Genomic DNA, 25,486 nt, shown 5'->3' with positions numbered 1-25,486 from the left:
CCTTGGTAATGTCTAGCTTATGGGCTACTGGTTTGAGCACTAGGCTGGGAAGCAGACAAAATGTAGATTTAACCCCCACGAGCCAGTGTGACTTGAATTCCCCTCTGTCGATTAGCACTACTTACAGATACCCACTTGGGATACGGCCAGCGTTCCTTTCTCTGATAGACACCAGCTACTTTTTTCTTCACTGGGTGTCTGATTTTTCAGGCCCCACATAACAAGGCAGAGCTTTGTGCTGATGCACCGCGGTACTCGGACTGGGGGAGCCTCATTAGCCCACTGGAACCAGTAAAAGGAGTGAGAAAGCTGGAGGCAAAAAAAATCCTACTTAGCTGCCACTGGAGGGAGCCAGGGTATTCAACTTCCAACTTTCAACATGTGCCGAATTCTTTCTGCTAAATGCAGCCTTGATTGCCAGCTGAGACACGTTTCTAGCAGGATACCACCCATAATATTTTGAAGGGGAGGTGGGGGTGGGCGGAAAGCACAGTACAAAAGACAGGTTTAAAAATGAGAAATGCTTTTTATTACACATTCAGTACTGTAAGTCAGAAAGTCAAGGGCTGTAGCCAGAAGGACAAAGAAGTAATAAGAAATCAGGACTGTAGTTCATACAGCACCAAAAAGCAATAGCCTTTTCCCGGGTGTCACTCACTGGGGGCACTTATCGCTGCAACCGAGAAACCTACAGGTTAGAACGCATGCCGGAGACAGATTATATCCCTCGGCCTTGACAGTGGTTTGGCGAGAACACGGTGCCTGTAATTTCACGAGGCTTTAGCTGTGATTTTCTCTTTTTTTGAGAACAAACTAAACATGCTCAAACAGAAAACGATTGCAGAGAAAAGACATTACAGCGAGTCCAGGCACCACTCGGCCATGATACGGCCCTCTCACCACATCTGTAAGTGATGGATTTGACTGCCTATTTGGCAGTGAGGATTGCACGGGTCCTGGTCCAACGGAGTGTAAAGGACTCCAGGGAGAGCTAACGTCAGGACACGTGCTGGAGTAGTGTGCCGAGTCAGGGGCATAGGACCTCGGTTGTGACACAGATTGCAACAACGGCTTAGGAAGTGGTTTGCTTTGGCCGACGACTTTCCCGATTCCTGTTGGAAGAGCCTTTTTGTGCCCTTTCCCCCAGGAAGAGGAGAAGGAACGAGAAGATTAGCTCAGCTATTTACACCATGGATTCAAAAGGCTGCACTTGCGCTCAGCAGGTAGGAAACGTGCTTTCATTCAGGCAGGGTCTCCTGGAGGCCGCCTCCTCTTTACCGAATGGTTTTCTTGCTTGTAGTGGTCTTCGATACGATTTTCATGCTGGAGCTGCTTCCCCCGCCGGAGCTCAGGCCCCTGCCGCTTCCACCGCTGAAGCTGCCGCCTCCCATGCTGAGCCCCATGCCGCCGCCAGACCCGTAGCCCCCGCCGCCTCCCACACTGATGGCACTCCCACCACCCATGCCTCCCATGCCGAAGCCGCCTCCCATGCCGTAACTGGATCCGCCGCCTCCCATGCCGTAACCGGCTCCGCCGCCTCCACCACCGCCAAGGCCGAGTCCGCCTCCAAGGCCTCCTCCCAAGCTTCCACCGCCGTATCCCATTCCTGTGGAGGAGCTGACCACAGCTGGAGAAAACAAAGCAATGACCAACTCGGTTAGATCTCCCCGGTTCCCGAAGGGAAGAAAAAGCCCGACGCCCGCTACCGCGAAACAACCCAGGAGAGGTCAAAAGACAAGATACTTACACACGCTTACGGCTCCAACTCCTTCTCCCGCCAGCCTGTTAGGAAAGAATGAGATGGGAAGGCGTGTAAGGGAAGCCCAATCCAAAAGACAATACAGAGAGGGGTCCTGGTTGTTAAGGCCAAAAGGGGACCATACCGTCTAATCTGACACTCCTAACACTAGCCAGAGATCCTCAGCCAGTGGGTACTTCTGCACTGCAAACTGCAGGTGTGAATCACACCGTGCTTGCTCAGTCACAGCACACTCACAATGTGCTGGGGCTGTACACAGAGGAAGGGCGTCTTGGTCCAGGAGGGCTCAGACTAACACATACCTTTATTCTGCCCCTTGCTATAGTTTACCACTGTGTGGCCCAGGCTTTCAGCTTGCACTTGGGCAACGGGTGCCACTGAGTGCAAGGTTTGCTGGACTCTTCAGATTGCAGTATTGTATCGTGCTCTCACCTGCTCTCTTCACCCTCCAGCAGTTTGCGGTAGGTGGCAATCTCGATGTCCAGCGCCAGCTTGACGTTCATCAGCTCCTGGTACTCCCGCAGCTGGCGGGCCAGGTCAGCCTTGGCCTTCTGTAGGGCATCCTCCAGGTCAGCCAGTTTGGCCCGGGCATCCTTGAGGGCCATTTCACCACGTTCCTCGGCCTCAGCGATGGCGGCCTGAAGGGTGGCGCACTACAAGAATTGCAATGCAAGAATTGCAGTGCTGCTTAAGTGGGTGATTGAATGTGGGACCCACCATTTGCTCACACTATAGCTTTCTTCCCGTGCCCATTTGGGTTCTCTCTTCTGGTGCAATCACTAATGTGTCCAGTTTCCCTGTTATCCCCAAATTTGGCTTGTGGGATTCAGATGGGCATCTCCAACCACCACATCTACTATAGAAGTACTGCCTTATGCTCCAACACAGTGAGCGGGGGTGGCTTTGCAGGTCCCATAACTGTTTCCTAGGATAAAGGGGTACAGGCCTGCATGGGGCTTCCTGGGCCATCAAGTCCAGCCCCTTGTGTTCATATGCAACTGTTTATCGAAGGATTCAGTTCCTAAAACCCTCTCACCCAGCTATAGACACCAAGACCACCCGACATCATGCCATGGAAAAAGCAGAGAGGGAGCAGGGGGCTGCTACTGCACGCAATCTCCATCCACCCCCATTCTGCTCTTCCCAGGGGCAACCAGCCTCCCAGGAGCAAGGAGCCCTCCCTTGCCCTCGCTCTACCTGCTTCTTCACGTTATCAATTTCATTGCGCAGCCTCTGGATCATCCGGTTGATCTCTGTGATTTCCATCTTTGTGCTGCGGAGGTCATCTCCGTGACGCCCAGCGGAGATCTGCAGCTCCTCATACTGATTGTCCGGAGCAAGAATGAGAAGCAGGGAAATCATTGACTTTTATGCACTTCCTAGAAATTGGGTAGTATCCCTCTCAATAGCATCTCAGCCCCATAAGGGATAGATCACTTACTACAGAAGCCACCTGACCCTAATGAAGATGCAGCGTACGCAGGCACTAAACTTTGACTCGTTAGCAAGCACAGTTGTCTAGAACTTGGCTATGCCCCCGTGGCTTCCTTGTATCCTTTACAGGCGTGTCAAGAGCAAGGAGCCGCAGTTGTCACTGCCACGACACAGAAAGCAGACACGAAGGGGGGCATGAATAGCTGTAGACAGCTTTGTCCAATAGTTAGAGTGGATTGGGGAGTCAGGACACCTGGGTCCTAATGCCAGCTCTGCACATTGTCTCATTGTAAGACCTGCACCAAGTGGCTGAAACTCCTTAAATAACCCTTATATAATAGCCTACTACTACTACTACTAAGTACAAGGAGCCAACTTGATGCCTGGTGCAACATGAATGTGAACCTGTATATATCAAAGTTCACGGTAAAGCCTTCCCTGGTTCACTATCTGGTAGCTCACCTTGCTCTGGTACCAAGACTCAGCCTCCGCTCGGCTCCTGTTCGCGATGTCTTCATATTGAGCTTTGACATCTGAGATGATGCTGTCCAGGTTCAGGCTACGGTTGTTGTCCATGGACAGGATGACAGAGGTGTCCGACACCTGCTGGTGCACCTGGGACAGCTCCTGCAAGATACACAAGGCCAAGTCACTCATGCTCTGTGATCTAGATGATGTCCTGAGGTCCCTCCCAGCCCTGCTTCTTTGTGACTATGACGCTGTGACTGCAGGGAGCTGACAATGATCGGGCAAGCCAGTGTTCTGGGACCGTGGTCATCAGCATGCTGACCTGACCAGCCTTGCCTCATGACTTCTTTGTGCTCCCTGCTGCTATTGAGGCAGGGAACTCTGTAGGTGTCTAAAGCAGTGGGGTGGACTGCTTACCGCTTCATAGAGAGCTCTCAGGAAGTTGATTTCATCTGCCAGTGAATCTGCTTTGGCCTGCAGCTCCACCTTGTTCATGTAAGCATTATCTACATCCTAAAGAGAAGAGAGCAAAAATAAGGGACACGGGGATGAAGCATAGAGTCTCCTATGGCCACAGAGAGTCCTATCAGGAGGGGCAATGCCTTTGCAGTCCATGCTACGATGACCTGGGGGTGGAGGAATGGTGTGATTTTGGGACATTTGTCTTGGCATTAATGGATTTGCTGCTCTACACATCCCCTGGCTGTTGTCTGCCATAGGACAAACAAGAAAACAGGCATGGACGAGGTCTCCTTCCACCCAGCTCTGAAAAGGTTGCATTTCCTCCAGCCCTAAAGGAGCCCTTCAGTGCTCAGGAAGGCTTTTTGGCTGTGACCTGGCATGAGGTTACTGCTGTATTCTGACCCCACTGGAGTGAAGGACTGAACATGCATTGGCTTTGCTGGAGTCAGAATTCGATTAAGCAACAAAGCCCACACTAGGATGCATCAATGTATGGATGGGACAGAGCTCCAACTGGTGTCAACTACGCCAGTTTTTTTCTAGATGGAGCTCATCGAGGTCCCAACTAGGGGCTGGGTCTCTATGAGTCTTTGTGGCTTTGGGTCCTGAGATCATCTCAGGGTCAGGCCCATAACCCTGCCACACTCACCTTTTTGAGCACCACAAAATCATTCTCTGCAACAGTGCGCCGGTTTATTTCATCTTCATATCTGTTGGGATAAAGGAGAGAGATGGCTCCATTAGTTTAGGCCAACCCAGATAACCCACACAGAAAGCAGAGATACGGACAGAAGCCGGGCGGATTCAAAACTGTTGCCAATCTTAGCTAACAGCGTGAAGTATTGATGCTAATAGGTTGAAGTGGCCAACGGTAGTATTTCAGCTGAGCTGCTTGAGAGGGGATAGTCCAATGTGTCGGGTGCAAGTCTCTGCTCTTCCAGAAGACTTCCTTGGTAGGGTTACTTAAGGTGCATCTACACTGCAGTGGAAGTGGTTTGATCGCGGCATGGGAAAGCATGCCCAACCTTGCTTTATTTTGTCTTATCTGGGTTACCTCTAGCACTGAAGACAAGATACATGAGTTTGTAGGGACCCTGGTGGCTAGCTTATTATGTTGCCTCCTTGCTGCTGTTATTGTCTGAGCTAACTTTATTAAATCTAGCTTGGGCATGCCTACGCATCTCAGTCATGCCTCTCAGTGGCAACGCAAGCGTGCCCTGGGGATAAAAGACATGTAACATCCTAAGTCCCATTTTCAGAGGTGGCTTTGGCAGCTAAACCACTTTGAAAAGTCCATCTGTAGCTTATACATCATTTCTTGCATCTGTAGATGGGAAGGATATCTCTTTCTGACCTCACAGGGCTATTTGGAGGATAAAAGCTTGCGATATGCAAAGAGGCTATGGTTAAGAAGTAGTGTTGATGTTCTTTAACTGAAGAAACACTCTGCATTTGAATGATAGTACAGAAACTCACAGTAATACAGTTGCTTCAAATATAGATGAGTTATTCATTGGTTACTGATGTGCAAAGACTTAACTTTATACTGTCTGAAGCAAAATATCCTGCTCATTGTGTTTTAAATACATGCACCAATCTTTGCAGAAAGGAGGTTAAGATCATTAGGAATAAGCATCTTATATTTTGGTAACCTTTTCCCAATGCAAAATTAATAATAGGCTTTAGATGCAATGGCCATTTAAAACTCCATAAAGAAATTAGAACTACATTTTGAAGAACTCACTATAAATCTTCACTAAGAAATAAAAGAAGCTAAGATCTTTGAGTTTGAAGTAACTCGTTATGCTAAAAATACATTTCTGCAAAATTTTATGACTCAGGGCCATAGCTTCTGATCAGATAGGTGGGGTGTTGGCTAGACACACAGAAGAAAAATCTTATCTTGGCAGCGGCATGGTGATCCGGATGTATCCAGACAGGTTTATGCCAGCTTTCTAACTTGCACTACCTTCATGCAAATGGATTTCAAAAAGGGCCTGGGCATGAGAAAAAATGAAAACTGAACTGGGAGCCAAAGTGGGTTTTGAAAAAAGATACTTCCTCTGCAGTATTTACTTTTCTAGGAACTGTGCTATCACAAACAACAAAGATCATTCGTTGTGTTGTGCCATACATGACTATTAAAAAAAAACGGGAAAACACATACATGGACCAGAAGGGAATTCATACTACCTTTCCATGCCAACTTCATGCACTCTAACTATCTGAACATTTTTTGATCTTGTAATTTTCTCAGCTCTGAACTTGCTAAGTCTTGCCAACTAATGCTGCCTATTATATGAGAACTCCTGGATTACAGTCTCCTAGACTGCAGTCATGTTGAATTTTGTGATGCGTGCATAGATTATACTGGTCAAATAGGAAGTTTAAACTCCTCAGCTTTATCTTGAACAAATGCAAATTCTGAGCCGTTTTCCCTGTTCCTAAATCCAGCGATTGAAGTAAAACTGGGACTGGAGGTTGGTTTTTGATTCTCTAAATCTAGGCTAGCAAAAGGGGACACTCTGTATTTACACATGAGATCGAAGCTGGCTCCATAGTTGCACGTGCTTTGTCAAGAACAAATGCAAAATAACACAGACATAAAGAGCACTCAATACAGCATGAGACTTCTGCCTTGGTTTTGCCTATATGGTCTAGATGTTAATGTATAGTTTCTTACTTGTTCTTAAAATCCTCTACCAGGTCCTGCATATTCCTCAGTTCTGAGTCCAGTCTTGGTCTGTCCCCTAACAAGGAATCTAGCTGCCTCCTGAGGTTGTTAATGTATGCCTCAAAGAGGGGATCCAGGCTCTTTCTGGTAACGGTTTGTCCCTGTTCCTGCAGAAGTGTCCATTTGGTCTCCAGGACTTTGTTCTGTTGCTCTAAGAATCGGACCTGGAAGATAAGAAAAGAACCGAGAGGCAAGCAAGGTGAGCAAAGTGGTCCAGATCTGGACAGGATGATCCAGAACAGGGATGAGGACGAGAAAATATGCCTGGGATGTTCCATGTGGGAATGAATGAACCTGGTGGGAGATGTTCAAAGGTATTTAGGAGCCTAAAGATAGTATTTTCCAAACACCAAAGCAGGTGAAACATCTCTAGGAGCCTAAGTATCTTAGCAAATCTTGTCCTAGCTTCTGAACTGCTTTCAATCAGCACGACCCCACTGAATCCAAAGGTACTTTGTCATTTGAATAAGAAGAAGCTCCAGCCTTAGGGTAATACAGTGAAATGTTGAAACGGAGTTTGAAAAGCAGTGCTTCTCTGCAACATGAATGTTTAAGACAAATCCCAGTTTTCTGCCACGCCTTTTCCTAGCAACAAAATGCTGCTGTCTGTGGCTAGCTGTGGGGCATATGGAAATCCCCTAAACGGCCCATACTAATGGCACAGGACTTTGGTCTCTATTTTCCCTCCTTTGAAGACTCTGACCTCTACAGAAAATGTTTCAGACAGACTGTAGATTCAAGATAGGTCCTCACCTTGTCAATGAAGGACGCAAACTTGTTGTTGAGGGTCTTGATCTGCTCCCTCTCCTGTGATCGCACTCTCTGGATCTCCGGGTCAATCTCCAGCTTGAGCGGTGTCAGGAGGTTCTGGTTGACTGTCACTTCATGGATACCACCAGGTGGGCAGATGGGAAACCCAGGGCCACCTCGGCCACCAAAACCTGGGCCTCCATATCCAAAGCCTGGGCCGCCCATGCCAAAGCCTGGGCCGCCCATGCCAAAGCCAGCACCTCCACCGCCACCTCCACCTAATGCAAGGCCACTACCTCCACCAAAACCACCCCCCATGCCTGCTCCTCCACCAAAGCCGTATCCTCCACTGAATCCAGCCCGTAGACCTCCACCGTAGGATATTTTTCTGCTTCCACCTACATTGTACAGGCTTCTGCTGCCAAAGCCTCCTCCAGCTCCACCACCAAAGCCGCCAGCCCTCCCTCCTCCAACTCGAGAGAGGGAGACAGAGCTGAAGCTTGCTCTGCCCCCACCGCCGCCGAGGCCACTTCCTAGCCCAAGAGAACCTGAGCTGAAGCCCTTGATTCCCCCTCCCATGGAGCTCCTGACTGAAGTGCGCGTGGTCATGATGGCTGGCTTATTAGAAAAGACAAAGAGCAGGAGAAACTCAAAGCACTAAAAAAGCTAAGCTGAGGGAGAAGAGCAGAGGATGAAGGAGCTGGAACCCTTCTGGTGCATGAGCTGGGAGTGCCTCCCTCTTTTATTCACTTGGGAAACTTGGCACGAGTCATGGGACAATCTACTACAGCTGCAGACTTGACGTGCCTTGCAGCGACTTGCCTCCCCCAACACACCTCGATAGCAGCACAGGGCTGAAAAATGCATTGTTTGCAGGCAAGAAAGTAACGGTGTGATAGAGCTCTCCTTCCCGTACGACATCTTTGTTTTGAGTTGTTAATTAAACCAGACTGTGGGCCTGATTCTGCAGCGGATTCAGGACAGCATACGTGAGTCTGCAGAGATCCTGTGAGTTGCACTACTCCCCCCTAAGCCATTCCTGTCATTTCTAGAGGCTTACTCATGGAAGTAAAGCTGCTTCCCTGCTCAAGTCTTTGCAAGACGGGGATCGGCATTAGTACATTGTGTGGCTACAAGTTTTACCGCAAAGAACATCATGTCAAAAGATCACCTTAGCAAGCAGGCTGAGGTTTTCAAAGCCGTCTTAAGAATATAAATGACCAATTCCCATCCAGTGTAGTAGGAATGGGATGTGCAGCTTCTCTAATTGACTCGGAAAATCTCAGCCTCAAGTTTTTATTTTTAACGTCTGCTTATATTTGATTATTTAAAAAACCTGGCGGCAAGTGCAAGAAACATTGGAAGGCGTCGGACAGATCAACCCAGCGAACTCAAAGTTTGCTGACTATCACACCTCCACTATCATAGCACTGCTATGGTATCTCTGCATCTTAGGACAGATTTAAGAATGAAGTTATGTAGCGCGATTAACAGTATCTAAGAGTTTGTTGCCTTTCCCAACAAAGTCTATGCTGCATTGGGTAACATTGTCACATTTAACTGGCTTTTTATAGAATATCCCCAAAGCCAACAGCGGTCTATACAAATTACTCTAATTTATATGCCAATAATTTTCCACCGTAAAAACAATGAGGTGTGTTAATTTATGCCAGCTGATGAACAGGTCTCTGGAGTTCACTGCAGGATACATAGGCTGTTTGAAACTTCCCGGGCAAATATATTTTGGTAGTATTGGACTGATGTAGCCGTGATGGTCCAGGAATTATGGACAAGGAAAGGATTTTTTATTTTTGTGGCGATGTCTTTCATTGGACCAACTGCACGACTGCGACAAAGTTAGAGGAGGTTTTGAATGCCTGCATTTGAAGAAAGCCTGATGAAGAGTGGCTTGCATTCAAAAGTTTGCCTAACTTTATCCCAGCCATACATTTGGTCCAATAAAAGCCATCACCCCCCAAAATCCTTGCCTATTGCATATACATATGAGAAAATGGATTTCTCTTTTGAATTCTATAGGTTGGCCAGTTGAAAAAACACATACTGCACTGTTTTCTAGGAGAGATGTGTCCAGTAAGAGTCATTTCTCAAAATGAATGAGTAAATCTCACTGTGAAACAATATTTTTATGGTGCCTTTCTTTGGTTCGTCTTACCGTGGTTCTTTAGCTACTATTCTGCAAAATTTGGCAACACTGCCTCATTTTCCAAGTCATTGGTGTATGCTATAGCACGCCCTTTCTTATTCAAACCTCCCTGCAAAGCATTTTCTAAAAAGCCATTCAGATAGCCAAATTGGTGAAAATAAGTGAAATGCTGCTAGTTACAAGTTACGGACTCAAATCTGAGAGTAGAAATACAGTATTGCTTTCAAACTTAAAGTGGAACAAAATACCATACCAACAGTCATGCTACAGTACTGTCTCAACCTTGAGAGTAGAGGTGAAGTATGGTATAAAATACACCTTAAAAAGAGATCAGTTTGAAACACAATGCCAACAGTTACCAAAAAAAAGGTGTCGTTTCAATATGCACAGTACTTCATTGTTGTGCCCATCTTGAAGCATACTTCACTGCGGTCCCTGCCTTATTGCACAGCAACTCCGTTATGATGGCAAGGGGACCATTTGTAAAGTGAGATATTGTACCCTGTAAGCCAGGCAGATTGGACCCTGTATAACTCAACAAGTGAGAGTTTTTTTGGTAGAGCCAGTCGAATGAGCAAACACTGATTTTCAATCCAAAATCAGCGGCTTAAGGGTATCTGCATCGTCTTGCAGCTTGTTTTCTGTTGGTGAGCTTCCAAAAGCAGTTTCCTTTGTCTCAGAACTTGAAAGAACCTGAATTTCAACGGCTGAGCTTTTTTTTCCCTTTTAATTGCAATCAGAAGCCCTGATGTTTGCATAATCCATCATCTTCAATCATGCCTGGCACACCTAACTGCCAATAATATGAGTCATTACCACCTGAAGCTCATTCGAGTGAGACATTAGAAAATTAATTATTTGAAATGGTGTCTTAACGGAATATCCAATGATCTGGATATATTTGTATGGTAGCAAGGGGGTGCTGTAATATCAAGAGTGTAAATTAAGCCCAATTTCTTATATTATATTTGACATCTAAAGCTTATCTGAAAAAAATTACCCCAGCTCCCATGTCATCAATCCACAAAGTGCTGTAGCCATGCACCATCATACGTTACAACATGCATTGGCTTTGTAGAGCTCCAGAAAAAGAAATGATGTCTTCTTTCTTTAATACCATAATAAAGGAGATATGTAAAGTCACTTTTATAGCAGTTTGAGTACTGGGAATAGTGTAACCACAGATGTGTGGAACCCTTTTCTGACTAATTTCCATAGCTTTTCATGTCACAAATAGCTTAAATGTGTCAATATTTATCTTTCTCTAACTTCAAAAGTCAAACCACCTACGGCTCTAACTTGGCACATATCTATTGAGCAGCATGAGTAAGGTAGGCAGGTCCTTTATCCTAACATGAGTTGTCCAGTCATTTTGCAAAGTCCCCGTCTGTGCTCTCTGTACTCGTGTATGTCCTACTGGCTTACATGAGTAACTACATTATCATCACCAGGAAAAATGATTTGCACCATCAAGCCAGCTGGACTTTGCTTCAGAACATGGAAAAAGTTGCCTTGGAGCTGACTTTTACCTTGGCATGTAATGCTTTCTCCCATTAAGTACAGCATATGTTATCAAGGACCGACTTATGGTTCTGGCATAGCTCCAGGGACTTCCAGGAAGTCACTTTTCCCTTATATCTGTTTAAACGCAAGGAGACTCAACCCTGCTAGTTTTAGGTGCTTACCCAGTCTTGCTTTTTATCACTTTTTTCTTTTTCTCTGATGTCAATGAGGTATTTTCATCAGCATGATCATGAGTATTGATTTCCATCACAGTTGCGTGTTGCGTGTTGTACAAACGCCAAGCAACAAGATGTGCCCTTTTCTAAGAAACTTGGGGCTCTCAGCAGGCTCTCTTGGGAGGTTCTTCCAAAAAAAAAAAAATGCATAGAAACATTAGCCTGTGGCTTTTTAAGCTTTTCTTAAAGCAACCAGGCATGTAAAATGGATTGATACCACTCATTCTTCGTCGCCCAAACAGCGATTTCAAAGGGAGCTTGCAATAGGACTTGTGACAAATCAAGACACTTCTATTTAGATGCACATTTAAGGAACTTATAAATCTGTAACGTCTTGAAATATGGATTTTGTCTTAGCTCCAAGGCATTGTTTTCTATTAAAAAATGACCTTTTCAAATACTCCAGCAACAGTATTAGTAACCAGTTTTGCTTCGTTGCCCTGCCAGGTGCTGAGTATTCCCCATTAGATATAAATGGAGATGGAATTGCTCACGGCTGCTCAAGGTGAGGCATAATAACTGCTGCAATGAAGTCATTGCAACTTCCTCCCTGCCTAAGTGGGCAGGCAAGTCAGGGTCACTGGTGGAGATGCTCAGAAGATCTTGTGCTGTGCTTGGTGCACAATGGCCAATGCGTGAGCTTGGCATTGTAGGGTCCTTGACACTCTACATTCCCTCTGCATTCCCTCGCCGCATGCAGGCACACCTCTAGCTTTGCTTTACACTGCTTCCCCTTAGAGAGAAACAGTTGAAAGTTTTCCTCTCCAATGTCCAGAGGGATTTTCCCAAATTCAGTCCAAATTCAGTTATTACTTTAGTAAAATTTCTCCTCTCCCTGAAAAGTTATTCATCATGGTCCATGGGAAGAAAATACATTCCCTCTACTATGTAGCCTAGGGGTGGGCAAAATGCGGCCCGCGGGCCGAATGCGGTCTGACAGGTCATTTTATCGAGCCCCTGAAAAATTTAGAAAATTAATATTTATCTGCTCCTGACTGCCTGTCGTACAGACCTCGATGGCTTGCCAAAACTCGGTGAGCAGCCCTCTGCCTAAAATAATTGCCCACCCCGATGTAGCCTAAGAGGTTTGCATGTGCCTCTGAGATCCAGGTTTCATTCACCATTTGGGTGGTGTGTGAGTCGCCTCTCCTGGGAAGAGTCAAGTTGATTTAATCCCCAAAACAAGTGTCCTGTCTCGTCAAGGTGGGAGGTGAGTTAAGTGGTCATCTTTTTTGCTCTAAGCATTTCTGAGTTTTATATCGCTACGTCTTCTTTGTACCAAGCAAGTGGGTGGAGTCAGCCAATGATTTTACAGGTTCAAACCAGACCGGTTTCATGGTTAATCCAGGTTTTCACTGTTGTAATTTGGCCAGTAACTCCCATGTGGATGGCAGTTCCTAAGGTACAGGGAGACATTGTACCACAGCCTAATCCCTTTAAGAGATGCCCTGGTCTAATAGCTAGAACATGGGACTATGAGTCAAGAGAGAGGGATTCACTTCCTGGATCTACCACTGACTTTCTGAGTCACCCTAAAGTTACTTTTCTCATCTGCTTCCCTTCCTGCCTTTTGCCTCTGTTCATTAAATTGTAAATTCTTTAAGGATAGGACATTTTACTGTGCAGAATACTCATCTATTAAAAAAATTCAATCTGTCATCTACTAATACAATTCAATCCAGTGCCTATCGAAATGGGTCTCTGAACTGACCTGGGATCTCAATTATATTGTAATACATGGTAATAGAATGCATTAAAATATAATAATGATTAGTACCAAAGTCACAACAGTTTTGGAGTTTTTGATTTTATTTTTGTTGTCCTTTCTTTTTCTCATGGGCATATTGCACTCATCCGGTATATTGATTTTTTTTTAATTCCTAGATTTAAATTCCCTGGAACTGGCTTTGATTCCCTGCTCCCATTCTCTTCAGGCCAGGCCACTCAGACGGACTATCGTGTTAAGATGAGCTCATCCTCATTTATTGTAATTACAAAAAGGCAGGAGATTCTTTAAGAAGAAACTAAAACAACATGTGGAGACACCCCTCTGTTCTGCTTGTGGCAGTCAAAGGAGCGGAAGGTTATTAAGATAAAATAATAACTGCGCATTTCTGAAATAGCTGCACAAACAAGTGCTGTCTTGCTTTGTAATATGCGTTATGAAATCGTGCCTTTTTTTGCCTTGTCTTATATAAGGCTGGGATTTTTTTAAACACGTTGAAAGAGTTCGGAGCCCAGCGCACAGTAAAACTCAATGGGATCTGAATACCTGGGGGTTTAGGATGGTCAATTTTTAGCAAAAGCTAAAAATATCAGTAGTCTTACCTTTTTTTGCAAGAGGAGGAAAACAAAAGCCTGGACACCCCTCTCCCCTTTTTCAGGCACCAGTATTTAGCTTTTGGATGAAATACTTTTGGTTTTGGAAGGCAAAACCCCCAAAAACTCCATTCCAAAATGACCAAAGCTGAAAGGAAATGCTTCATTTTCAGTTTAAACCTGAGTTTAACATTGTCCCAGAGGAGGTATTTCCAACAAGCCCTACTCATTAACAGTAGGTCGCTGTGTTGAGAACGATACAGAAATATCTTATTCTAACAAAACTCCTCTAGGGAAGAATAGGCCATAAACACATCTCATAAATTACAATCCCATTTTATTAGAAACATTCAAGAAGGTGAAGAGGGAACAACAGAGTAGGCTTATTAGTCATGAAGAGTTAGAAAAGCTTTAACATTTTAAATTGTGCAGTCAGAAAACAGACATGGAGGAATTTTATAGCGACAAACCTGGCATTTATAAACTGGAAATGATGCCTTAAGGCAATTTATTCAAAGTAATTTTTACTAGAGAGTAGATCTGGATATGTTTGCTGTGTCTCAGCTACTGGAAACCTGATGAACATGTTCAAAAGAAGTCACTTCTAAAATAATTTTCTCTTGTGTTGGTGGGTCAGATTCAGAATTTCATTACAAATATGGAAAAACTCCTCTTAAATGAATGAGCATAGTCCAGATTTAACAGATGTGACTAATACCAGAACCCGAGTCCCATAGATAAAAATTCCTTTCTACCCCCCGTATTGACTGAATTTGAAACCTCTAAAGTGATTAGAAGCATAGTATCATTTCATCGGTTTATCCTAAAAGGACAATATTACATTAATCAGCATTAACATGGCCCTATTGGGGAAAAATAATGACTCTAATAAAAGTTTAAAAACAAAAATCCAGCCCCTCTCTTTTTTCTGTCATTTATGATTGAGTATAAGCTCTGAGGCATAGATCTTGGGCAGGATTTTCAAAAGACTATGGGACTTAGGAACCTGGGGCCAGATTTTTAAAGGAATTCAGGAGTCTAAAGATACTGTTAGTGTCATTTTGATGATTTTATGTAGGAGTTAGGTTCCTAGACACTAAATACCAATGTCTGTATTTAGGTCCCTATACCTTTAAAAATCCAGCACGTGAGTCCTATTTTCAAATGTGACTTAGGCGTCGTGAAGCTTGGACCTAAGCGCCCCAGTGCCTTTTGGAAATACTGTTAAGGAACCATGTATGCTCATTTGAAAATGAGCAGCTTTTGGTAATCCTAGCCTTTATCTTTTTATGAGCATAGAAAGGGGAAATTTTTCAAGAGCACCTAAATCACGTAGGAGCCAAAGTCCTTGGAAAGTTCACCGGACTTTGGCTTGTAAATGATTTTATTACTTTCGAAAATGTTACCCATAAAGCCCTGCTCGAGGCAGAGCTGATTCCAACTGCTGCATTTCATCATGTATGTCTTAAATAACTGTTCTTTTGGAAAACCATCTCTGCCGCAGTTGAGGATTTTCTTCTAAACCAAGTAAGTTAAAAATGGAGTTCTTATACAAACAGACAAGGTCATTTCTATCTATATCAGGGTGGGCAAAATGCAGCCCACAAGCTGGGTGCAGCCCACCAGGCCATTCTATCCGGCCCGCGGGGCCCCTAAAACATTTAGAAAATTAATATTTACCTGCCTGCAGCTGCCTATCATGCGGCCCTCGATGGCTTGCCAAAATTCAGTAAGTGGCCCTCTGCCGGAAATCATTACCCGCCCCTAATCTACATCCTTTGATGAAACGTGACCACAAGATGACACACATGCCGCTTGATAAACTGAATGTTTGCCTTTGGTTTAGTTGTGAACCCACGTCACCAAAGAGCAAATTTTCTTTCTAAGAAATGCCTGGGCTAGTTTTCTAGGTAAACCATTTTTAAAGGGATTGCTATGGCTGGGGCCGACATTTTCAAACGTGGGCATCTTCAGTAGCTGCAATAAGTTTCTAAGTAGTGGGGAATTGATGGGTTTATTCAGCTTCTGCTGACTTCAGAAGCAGGGGCGGACTTTCAAGCCTCTGTAAAAACGAGGTCATTTATTTTATAAGTCCAAAAAAGGGATGGTTTTTTTTTTTTCAAACATTAAAGCAATTTAGGGCCTAAGCCCTAATGACTTTCTAATTGAAGATGGGCTCCTATATTTGTTAGGTATTTCTGAAAATGTTTCCCTGGGTTCCCTGGGTTTGAAAATATTGGCTTGTTTTGGTTTTGGGGCTTTTTTTTTTTGGCTACAGAATGCAACAAAGGGTATGTCTAGCCTACAAAGAAATGTGTTTGTAACTAGGGTCACCCAAGCCTAGCTAGGTCATTTGAGCAACAGCAGCAGTGAAGAGGACATCTCTTGGCTTTTAAGTCAGGTTGGCAGCTCGAGTCCAACCCCCAAGCTTCTGTCAGCTCAAGCTAGATATTGTAAGCCAGGTTAAAACCCATGGTTATTTTATCTTTATTGCCATTTTCCCCTCAGCTGCTGACTCAGATGAACCAACCTGCGTTACACGCACACATTTATTCCCTGTCTAGAAATACCCAAAGGCTCCCAATTCAAGCACTTGAGCATGGGAGAAACTTTCAGTACTTAAGTCCCTTTGAGAAAACACAAGCTTTGCTTCCCTGATTTAGGAGCAAAACTTTTAAGAAGTAGCGCAGGAGCAGTCGTGGGGTGCTGCGCAGTGCCATCCCCACACGGGAGTACTGTGAGCCCCGCGTTACTCGGGCTGGGGTAAATTCTTCAAGCTCTGACTTTTGATGCTCTTTTTGCTGGTAGAGGTTTTGGAGACAATTTTCACACCTGGGGCGGTTCCAGCCCCACTGCCTTTTGCACTTCCAGAGCTGAAATTACCTCCTCCAGCGCTCAGCCCGCTGCCGCCACCACCTCCATAGCCAAGGCCAAAGCTGCTTCCACCACCAAAGCCAAGGCCGAGACCACTTCCATATCCAAGGCCAATGCCACTTCCACCTCCAAAGCCAAGTCCACCTCCGCCACTTCCACCTCCAAGGCCAAGTCCACCTCCGCTTCCATAGCCGAACCCTCCACCACCTCCAAGACCAAAGCCGCTTCCTCCGCCACCTCCTAGGCCAAGTCCTCCATATCCTCCTCCCAGTCCACCTCCACTGCTGACTGTCGGGCTGGAGCTGACCACAGCTGTAAGAAAACCACAAGAGAGTCCAATACCCTGTCAACCACTGGGTTCCTGAAACTCTGCCCTTTGGCCTTATTGGGAACAATTGTAGGGATAGAGCCGCCTGCACTAAAAGCATGACTCTCCACCACTTCCGGTGAGAAGCTAAGCCCTACAGCTTGCAGTTATAGCGAGCCCCTTAGCTTAAGGGACAAAGACCCACATGTTCCTCCTACTGGAGTGGGGAAAAGTCCCACACTTTTCCCCACTAGCATGGGGTGGGGAAGCACTGACCCAGATAAGACTGCTTCAAGTACTTACAGTAGCTGACGGGCACAACACTGTCACCACTCAGCCTGTTGGAGAAGGTAGATAGGCGTAAGGTGGAGGAGAGACATTTGAAATCCACACGTGCATCAGCCTGTGGTGACATTCATTACTGCTGCTGCTTTTGCCCAGCATGTTTGCAGTCTTGCCATGCTCAGGCCTTGTCTTCTTAATGTTTCCAACTCTATATCCATCCATCTGTAGCACTTGGCTCGTTATTGCCCTACGCTGGTATCTAACCAACTTCCATGCATGCAGCTGCCCGACACCTTTGTTCTCCATTATCCATCTTTTACAGAGGGGCAACCAAGATCTAGGGAGACCCTAAACCAGATGTTTGAAGGGATGTAGGTGCCCTTAAGTACACAGGGGTGCCTTAGTGGGATAAAGGCCTCAGTGCTTTTGAAAAAACACGAGGTGCTTATTTGCCCCCGAAATGATAAACCCTTTAAAACTCTGACCCTAATTATATTGTATTACCATGTTCTCTCTCTCCTTAATTGTCCATTCATCTAGTGATTTATGCTGTGCTCTTCCTTGTGAGTGTCTTTCTGCCTTTGTTTCCTTGCCTGTGCAATAAGGATCATGAGACTTTCCCAATGCTTGCAAAATACTTATATATAGCAATCTGCACCAGCCACTATGTCATAAGCATTATTATTACTAGAGTATTAGAGATGATTAGTGCCACCCACCTGCTCTCCTCGCCCTCCAGCAGCTTCCGGTAGGTGGCGATCTCAATATCCAGCGCCAGCTTGACGTTCATCAGCTCCTGGTATTCCCGCAGCTGGCGGGTCATATCTGCCTTGGCCTTCTGCAGAGCATCCTCCAACTCGGCCAGTTTGAGCTTGGCATCCTTGAGGGCCAGCTCTCCGCGCTCCTCTGAGTCTGCAATGGCTGTCTGCAGGTTGGCACACTGCAGGGGAAGGCAAGTTATAGGAACAGTCCAGCCCAGTATATTCGCTAACTGGTCTAGGTTTAGTTACTAGACATGTTCACTTCTGCTGCATACGCACTCTGTGTGTGTGTGTGTGTGTGTGTGTGTGTGTGTGTGTGTGTGTGTGTGTGTGTGTGTGAGAACAGCACTGCCTCCACTGGGAGGAAAGTAAAGAGCTCCAATAGCTAGAATAACTATTACATCCTAACACGATTGAAGCTAGCACAACGGATGGGCTAAAGGAGCAGGTAACTCCGTGTTTTCCTTTTGCTAGCAAAAGGAAAACACGGAGTTACTTGCTCCTTTAGCCAGTGCCCAGCATTGCTATGCCTACCTGGTTCCTTGCATTTTCAATCTCCGCCCGTATCCTCTGGATCAGCCGGGTGAGCTCTGAGATTTCTCCCTTTGTGTTACGCAGGTCATCTCCATGCTTCCCGGCGGTGGCCTGCAGCTCCTCAAACTAATATGCAGAAGGAAGAGTGAAAAGATAAATGCCCAGCCATGAAGTACACTTGCTGAGCAGCCACATACGGATGTAGAGACACCTCCATCTGTTCAGAAGGAACGGGAAGGCAGCAAACACCTCAAGTGCCACAAGTATCCTCTTGCAGGCTGCAGCTCCTACAGCTATAACATCACAGTGCCACTGCAGCTGTGCCTACTTAAAAGGGCCTGAACATGCAGAAGATCATGATAAAAGGCAGCCGTGTTTCCTGCTCACCTTCGTCTGATACCATGCCTCAGCTTCCGCTCGGCTCCGGTTAGCAATGTCCTCATACTGAGCTTTGACTTCAGTGATGATGCTGCTGAGGTCCAGGTCTCGGTTATTATCCATTGACAGAATGACAGAGGTGTCAGACATCTGTGCTGACAGCTGGGCCAGTTCCTGCATAAAGTACATGGGTGTCAGCCAAATACCACCACTTGCCTTTGCAGATGCTGATTGATGCTCCTACTCAGGTGTCAATCAGGAGAAAGTCCATATGTGTTCGCTCAGGTGCTCTGGATTTAAAGGGAGCAAAGTAATCTATTTTTCAAAGCAATTTGTGGTTGGATTATAGTGCTGGCTCTGCCTATGTAAATCCAGAGTGACTATAAAGATGCCAAAGATAATTTTTCCCCTCCTATTCAGCACTGGGGAGGCCAAATCTGGAGTCCTGTGTCCAGTTTTGGGCCCCCCCACTACAGAAACAGTGTGGAAAGACTGGAGAGAGCCCAGCAGAGGGCAAGAAAAATGGTTTGGAGGCTGGGGCACATGAGGAGAGACTGAGGAGAGACTGAGGGAGACTGAGGGAACTGGGTTTATTTAGTCTGGAAAAGAGAAAACTGAGTAGGGATTAATACCATCCTTCAAATCCCTGAAGGGTGGGTCCAAAGAGGATGGAGCTGGACTGTTCTCAGTGAAAGCAGATGACAGAGCAAGGAGCAATGGGCTCAAGTTGCAGCAAGAGAAGTAGAGTTTGGATATTAGGAACGATGTTCTCATTAAGAGGTTAGTAAAACACTGGACCCAGCTACCCAGAGAAGTTATGAGATATCTCTATCGTTGGAGGTTTTTAAGCCCCAGTTAGACAAAGCCCTGGCTGGGATGATGCTCTTGGGGCTGGTCCTACTTTGAGCAGGAGGTTGGACTAGATGTGACCTCCTGAGGACTCTTCCAACTCTAATTTTGTCAGATTAAATGAGACTATTCCACATGAAGAAAAGGTATAACCCTGATTCTTAGCATACTTTTATTTAAGAGGCAGGCGCACAATAGAAGAAGAGTATTTGAGATTGCTCAGGGCGGGTGAATGTGGACCGTCCAACAGTCTGAGGAATCTAAACATGAACGATTTGGAGTTTCTGCAGTTGCTATAAGAAGTGACATACTTAGAAACCTCAGTGACAATCCTTTCCTCATTGCACTACAAGGTCATCTATTTGCATTTTTGTAGCATGTAGGAGGCAGACCCCACTGTATGAACCCATAGTGAAAAGCCTGCCAGCTGCCAAGGAGATCGGTGCAGGGGGCTTCTGGGGCCCCCCATCCATGGGAGCGTGATGGGCCCGTGGTGGCCTGGGCACCTACATCCATGGGAATGTGCTGGGCCCATGGGGCCCTGCAAGTCTAGCTGCTGACAGGCAAACTCATGTCATGGGTGCTTGTGCACCTGACTGTCTCTATCTTGGGGCAGTTGATTGTCTGTATTGATTATTTCCTCTCCTTAGTCTGTGATTGTGTAGGTGTTAATCCTTGCTAATTAACTTGTTAACACCTAATTAACACCTATAAAACCACAGACTAGGGAGAGAAAATAATCAATACAGACAATCAACTGCCCCAAGACAAAGACAGACAGTTGCACAAGCACCCATGTCACGAGTTTTGCCTGTCAGCAGCTAGAGGTGCAGGGCCCCAGAGCCCAGAAGCCCTGCATCTATCTCTGACAGCTGGCAGGCATCACGGCCACAGCAGGGGCCACCATCCCTGCAGCTGTCACCCCGCTGCGCCTTAACACACACAGGGTCATCCATAGCACAAGTTTTGCTTGTCTGCAGCTTGAGGTGCAGTTCCCCCCAAACCCCTGCATGGATCTTGAAATTTGGCAGGCTTCGTGGTCTTACCAGGGGCTACCACCCCTGCAAGCTTCATCCAACTCAGACAAAAAACAATAGTTATAGATATTGCATCGATCCCCCCCTTATACCCTATGGCCGGATCTCCAAAGCGGCTCCGAAGCTTTTCCGAAGCAGTTCGGAAGCTCCAAACCGCTTTGGAAAGCCTAACGAAGCTAGTGCTTCAATCCAGACATGCTGCTTCGGATGCCAAATCATCCGAAGCTTCTCTGGATCTGAATCACGGTCCGAAGCCTCGCACAGCCCTTATAAGCAGGTAGAGGGAGGAGCAGAAGTTGAAACTACTAGACCAAGTGGTCTCCTCTGATGGCCTGACTTCCCACACATGTTAACAGTAGTGTAACTAAGGGGGCAGCGAGCAGGCCACCAGATCTAGTGTGGCCCCCTCCTCACAGCCATTGCCTAGCCATGGGCAGGCAAAGACCCCGAACTCAGCACTGTATTTGCCATGGAGGGCACAGCCCTATGGCTGAGGGTGAGGGAACAGGGGACCAGGTAGGTCCTCCAGGAACCTGCACCACTGCCTGTTTCTCAGCTGCAGTATCCAAAGCCTGCATTGCAATCGAAGCAACCGCAGCCACAGCCATAGCCTCGTCCGCAGCCACAGCCGCAGCCTCAGTAGCTGCTGCCAAGAACAGTCCTGCTAAGTAGGACCATGCTTCTTCCTCCCACCCCTCTCTCCAACAGAATAGACCCCTCCCCACCTGGAGGGAGTTGTCTACCTTTTCATACCTATTCTCTCCCTTTCCCTTTGAACCTTCCTGCGATGCATTTGCATTTTCATAGACCAGCATTTTGCATTTTGGCTTCTATTCTACCCAGGGGAGCAGACAAACACCAACAGACTTTCCCTATGCTTGGAGAAGGTGTTTGTACCTGAAAGCGTGCAAAGGATAATTTTTCCGACTATTTAGTTGGGCTAATAAAGGATATCACATCTACCCAAAGAACCTTGTCAGCCTACAGCCTTAGACCAACACGGGTAATACCAACAAGCCTCTACACAGTAAGCCACTTCCTGAGGGCCACAGCTCATTTCCCAGAGAAAAGCCAATGAGGAGAACCCATACCGCATCGTAGAGAGCTCGGAGAAAGTTGAGCTCATCCATGAGGGCGTCCACCTTGGCCTCCAGCTCTACCTTGTTCATGTAGGCAGCATCCACATCCTAAAAAAAGAGCAACCACAGTGACAGCCAAAGCCAAAGCTGAGCAAGCATGAAGGCCAACCTGCCTTTCCACCCCTGCAGAGTGCCTTTCCACCCGCTTGCCTTGATGCTGCATGCAGCATTGATGTCCATAGGCCAAATGTTGCCTTTCTTCCTACTGAGATTGCTAAAAAGGGCACAGAGTTTATAGCGGTCTGGAGGAGGTCCATGCATGACCAGAAAGCAAAATAGGGGGGCTGTGCTGCAGAGGCTTCATGATACCCTCAGGCAAAACAGCAGTGTGAAAGCTTGCAGGGGGAAATGGGATTTTGCACATTGTCCTCTCCAGCTGCCTGTATAGTCTCTGGGGCATGGAAGATTTCTGAGCCGGCTCTCACTCTCACACCCACCCTCAGCCTTCAGAGCCCAGGACAGCTGCCTTGTGCTTGTCAGGAGGCTGGGTGTGCATACATCCAGCCCTTGTGGTCCTCAAAATGGGACAAACCAGTATTTACCCTTATCTAAGGAAGGGCAGGATGCATTTCAGTGAGATTTGGACTGCAAATCCCTACAGCCACCCCAGCCGTCAGGACCAACATACTGAGAGAAATTAGATTAATCTCAGCTTTGGTGTCACCGTTCGCATCACGCACCTTCTTGAGGACCACAAACTCATTCTCCGCCGTTGTGCGCCGGTTGATTTCATCTTCATATCTGCAGAGAAGCAGCACTGGGTTACTTCTCAATTGAAGCTATTAGCATGGATGGTACAGGTAGGGATGCAAGAATTGTTTAAGCCAACCTCACTGTTACAAACACATCTCCCGTGAGTTGGTCTGGAGGCCTCTTTCCTAGCATAGATCACTTGCATGTCCTGCATTTGACCATTCACTCACTTGTTCTTAAAGTCTTCCACAAGGTCCTGCATATTCTTCAGCTCGCCATCCAGACGCCCCCTCTCATTTAAAAAGCTGTTTAGCTGCTTTTTCAGGTTGCTGATATAAGCCTCAAAGAGAGGATCCATGTTGTTTTTGCTCGAACTGGATTTCTGACCCTGGTCATTCAGCAAGGCCCACTTGGTCTCCAGCACCTTGTTCTGCTGCTCCAGGAACCGGACCTGAGACCCAGGAAGCACAAGACATTTAATGGCAGGTGCTTTTGGATGGGTTGACAATGGGGAAATCAGTCATTTCAGGAGAAGAAATTCCACTCCGAGTACCACAAGGGCTGGAGTCATTTCAGGACCAGAGAGGAAGTATTAAACCAAAAATACCAAGTCAGTCCATAAATGAGCTAGCATAGGAAGTCGGAGCACTTTAACGGCAGCAACACAAAGCTCCATATGCATCAATTTGCAGCTAGATGGCTTCCAGGGTCTGACTTAGCGTGCTTAGAAGTAGTCTACATTGCAGCGTGGTATGCAGTGTAAGCACATTCAGAAAGCACACTAGGGAAGGACGTTGGCATGTGGTCCAACGGTAGGAGATAGGTAAGACTAAATGGCCATTTCAGAAAGGAGTGACATTTTTCATTGGCCTTTCACATTTTTCTCCAGAAAAGCATAAAACAATTTAGTACACTGCTTAGACCTTTTTTGGCACGGTGGAAGAGGGAGGAATCTAACATGTTTCCAATTTACAAGCTCAGCCATGGAAAAATTTTGGTTTTTGGTATCTATTGAGAAACTCTTTCATTTCCTGGAGCTTCTTCATCAATAAATGCAAATAGGACATGTTTGGCAGATGAGAGATTCATTAAATTATATATCTGTACATTGTGCATTCTGAAACTGTGATTTTTTTTTTTAGCCATCCGTCCATCCATGCATCTATCCATCCACCCATCCAAATTATTTTACTAGAGTCATTACTGTACTATTTGTTCGAGTCTCACCTTGTCAATGAAACTAGCAAATTTGTTGTTGAGGGTCTTGATCTGCTCCTTCTCCTCTTTTCGCACCTGCTGAATGTTGGGGTCAATCTCCAAGTTCAGGGGTGTGAGAAGGCTCTGGTTGATGGTCACTTCTTGGATGGTACCAATACAAGGTGTGCCACTGCCGAACCCTGCTGGTCCTCTGCCCCCACTGTGTCCTCCACTGAAAACAAGTCCCCCTCCACCACCAGGCCCACCACCAAAGCTGAGGCCCCCACCAGGACCAAAGCCATATCCACCACCATATCCACCACCTCCTCCACTGAGAAAAAGCCCACCACCGCCACCACCAGCTCCCCCACCAAAGCCAACCCCCCCACCGCCTCCACTGCTGAAACCTAGACCTCCCCCAGTTCCAGTGCCAAATCCACTCCGTAGGTTACTGCCAACACCGAGGGAAATTCTCTTGGTACCACCAAGACTATAGAGGCTCCTAGTGCCAAAGCCACCGCTGCCGCCTGCACCCCCTCCACCAAGTCTTCCAAAGCCTCCTCCACCTCCTCCAGCTCTTCCAACAGAGGCCGAGCTAAAGCTGGGTCTGTTTCCACTTGTAATGATAGCAGAGCCTGTGCTGAAGCCCTTGCCCCCACCTCCGGTTCTCATACTGTAGGATTGCCGGCTCATGGCGGCGAGAGTGATCTCTGTGGCGAAGAAGCAAACTCAGAGAGTGTGCAGCCCTCTGATGAACTCTGCCCCTTTTATCCTTTTGGAGAGCTGGGCTTGCCTGGTTTGGGAGCCAAGAGATCAATTCCATGCCTTCCTGGTTTTGACATGCCCAGCAGCCAGATGTCTCCTTGAACTCGTTAACCACTCATCGAACTCAAACACACCTACAGACCTGGTGTGAATCTACCCACCTCAACCCACGCAAAGTTCTCTAACTGCTCATTTTCCACCAGCAAGCGCTCCGACACAGAGCAAATGCTTTGCTTTTTGGAGACACCTTGTTTGATTTGACAGCTACACAAATGCAAAGCAAAAAGATGCTTCATCTTTCATTCTACGAACCAGGTTTTGAGAATCCCCATTGCAGATATCTCAATAACAATTTGCACTTGCATCTGGGTGAGCCGTGGAGGGACATTGTTTTGTCTTTCATTAATGCAACCAGTAAGCAAATGAGGTAGAATACTTGTATTCCTATCCAACATTAGCCAGCTTCTACTTTACCAAAACCCTGCATTCACTTTAAAGAAGACGTAGCTGAAATAAATGATATATTAAGGTAGAAAATGGGCGTGAATTAATTTGAATGAATGGGGTTACCTTCACTGACACTGGAAAAGAGGGTCCTATGGATCTTTGGACTGCAGGCATAACACAGCTGATCAGCAGCTGTTCTGGCATGATGGCAATGCACACTGACAGTTCTCCTTGGGGCTATAATTTGTTCACACTTCATATTTGCTCTTCATGATTACCTTACACTGGAAATGCCTTGAAGCAGGGGCTGTTTTATGGTTAGTGTTTGTACAGCACTGAGCCTAGTCTTGGACTAGCAACATATGGACACCAACATATGATGCACCTCCTA

The 25,486-nt window shown here is 46.3% G+C and overlaps 2 protein-coding genes across 2 annotated transcripts; both read right to left on the bottom strand.

The window, feature by feature from the left end:
• Window positions 1–506: 506 nt before the first annotated feature.
• On the bottom strand, window positions 507–8,340 carry LOC102564079 (keratin, type II cytoskeletal 6A). The gene is made up of 9 exons (XM_006275684.3): window positions 7,611–8,340; window positions 6,807–7,021; window positions 4,773–4,833; window positions 4,079–4,174; window positions 3,656–3,820; window positions 2,957–3,082; window positions 2,192–2,412; window positions 1,748–1,782; window positions 507–1,627 (listed from the first exon to the last, which is right to left on the bottom strand). Exons 1-9 carry the CDS (start codon window positions 8,214–8,216, stop codon window positions 1,275–1,277), a joined length of 1,878 nt encoding a protein of 625 aa, XP_006275746.1. The 5' UTR covers window positions 8,217–8,340; the 3' UTR covers window positions 507–1,274.
• An 8,118-nt stretch (window positions 8,341–16,458) lies between these two features.
• Window positions 16,459–24,576, bottom strand: LOC102568277 (keratin, type II cytoskeletal 5). The gene is made up of 11 exons (XM_059718331.1): window positions 24,171–24,576; window positions 23,914–24,083; window positions 22,917–23,137; window positions 22,674–22,734; window positions 21,946–22,041; window positions 18,978–19,142; window positions 18,591–18,716; window positions 18,015–18,235; window positions 17,314–17,348; window positions 16,797–17,015; window positions 16,459–16,685 (listed from the first exon to the last, which is right to left on the bottom strand). Exons 1-11 carry the CDS (start codon window positions 24,574–24,576, stop codon window positions 16,579–16,581), a joined length of 1,827 nt encoding a protein of 608 aa, XP_059574314.1. The 3' UTR covers window positions 16,459–16,578.
• Between the last annotated feature and the right edge of the window lie 910 nt (window positions 24,577–25,486).

This window comes from Alligator mississippiensis, chromosome 15 (genome assembly GCF_030867095.1).
Source record: "Alligator mississippiensis isolate rAllMis1 chromosome 15, rAllMis1, whole genome shotgun sequence".
NCBI classification, from domain to species: Eukaryota; Metazoa; Chordata; order Crocodylia; family Alligatoridae; genus Alligator; species Alligator mississippiensis.
Note: the sequence above shows the minus strand (reverse complement) of the source record. Positions and strands in the feature narration are given on the sequence as shown.

Bases quoted from the DNA above. Each gene is read 5' to 3' on its own strand.
- LOC102568277 (XM_059718331.1), bottom strand. From the start codon at position 24,576: ATGAGCCGGCAATCCTACAGTATGAGAACCGGAGGTGGGGGCAAGGGC. The intron at 19,143-21,945 runs GTATGGGTTCTC...TACTTTATGCAG, and splicing joins TCCGAGCTCTCTACGATGCG to GAACTGGCCCAGCTGTCAGC. The intron at 17,349-18,014 runs GTGGGTGGCACT...CTTCTCCAACAG, and splicing joins CTGGAGGGCGAGGAGAGCAG to GCTGAGTGGTGACAGTGTTG.
- LOC102564079 (XM_006275684.3), bottom strand. From the start codon at position 8,216: ATGACCACGCGCACTTCAGTCAGGAGCTCCATGGGAGGGGGAATCAAG. The intron at 4,834-6,806 runs GTAAGAAACTAT...TTATCCCAACAG, and splicing joins GTAGAGGATTTTAAGAACAA to ATATGAAGATGAAATAAACC. The intron at 3,083-3,655 runs GTGAGCTACCAG...CCGGACAATCAG, and splicing joins AGTCTTGGTACCAGAGCAAG to TATGAGGAGCTGCAGATCTC.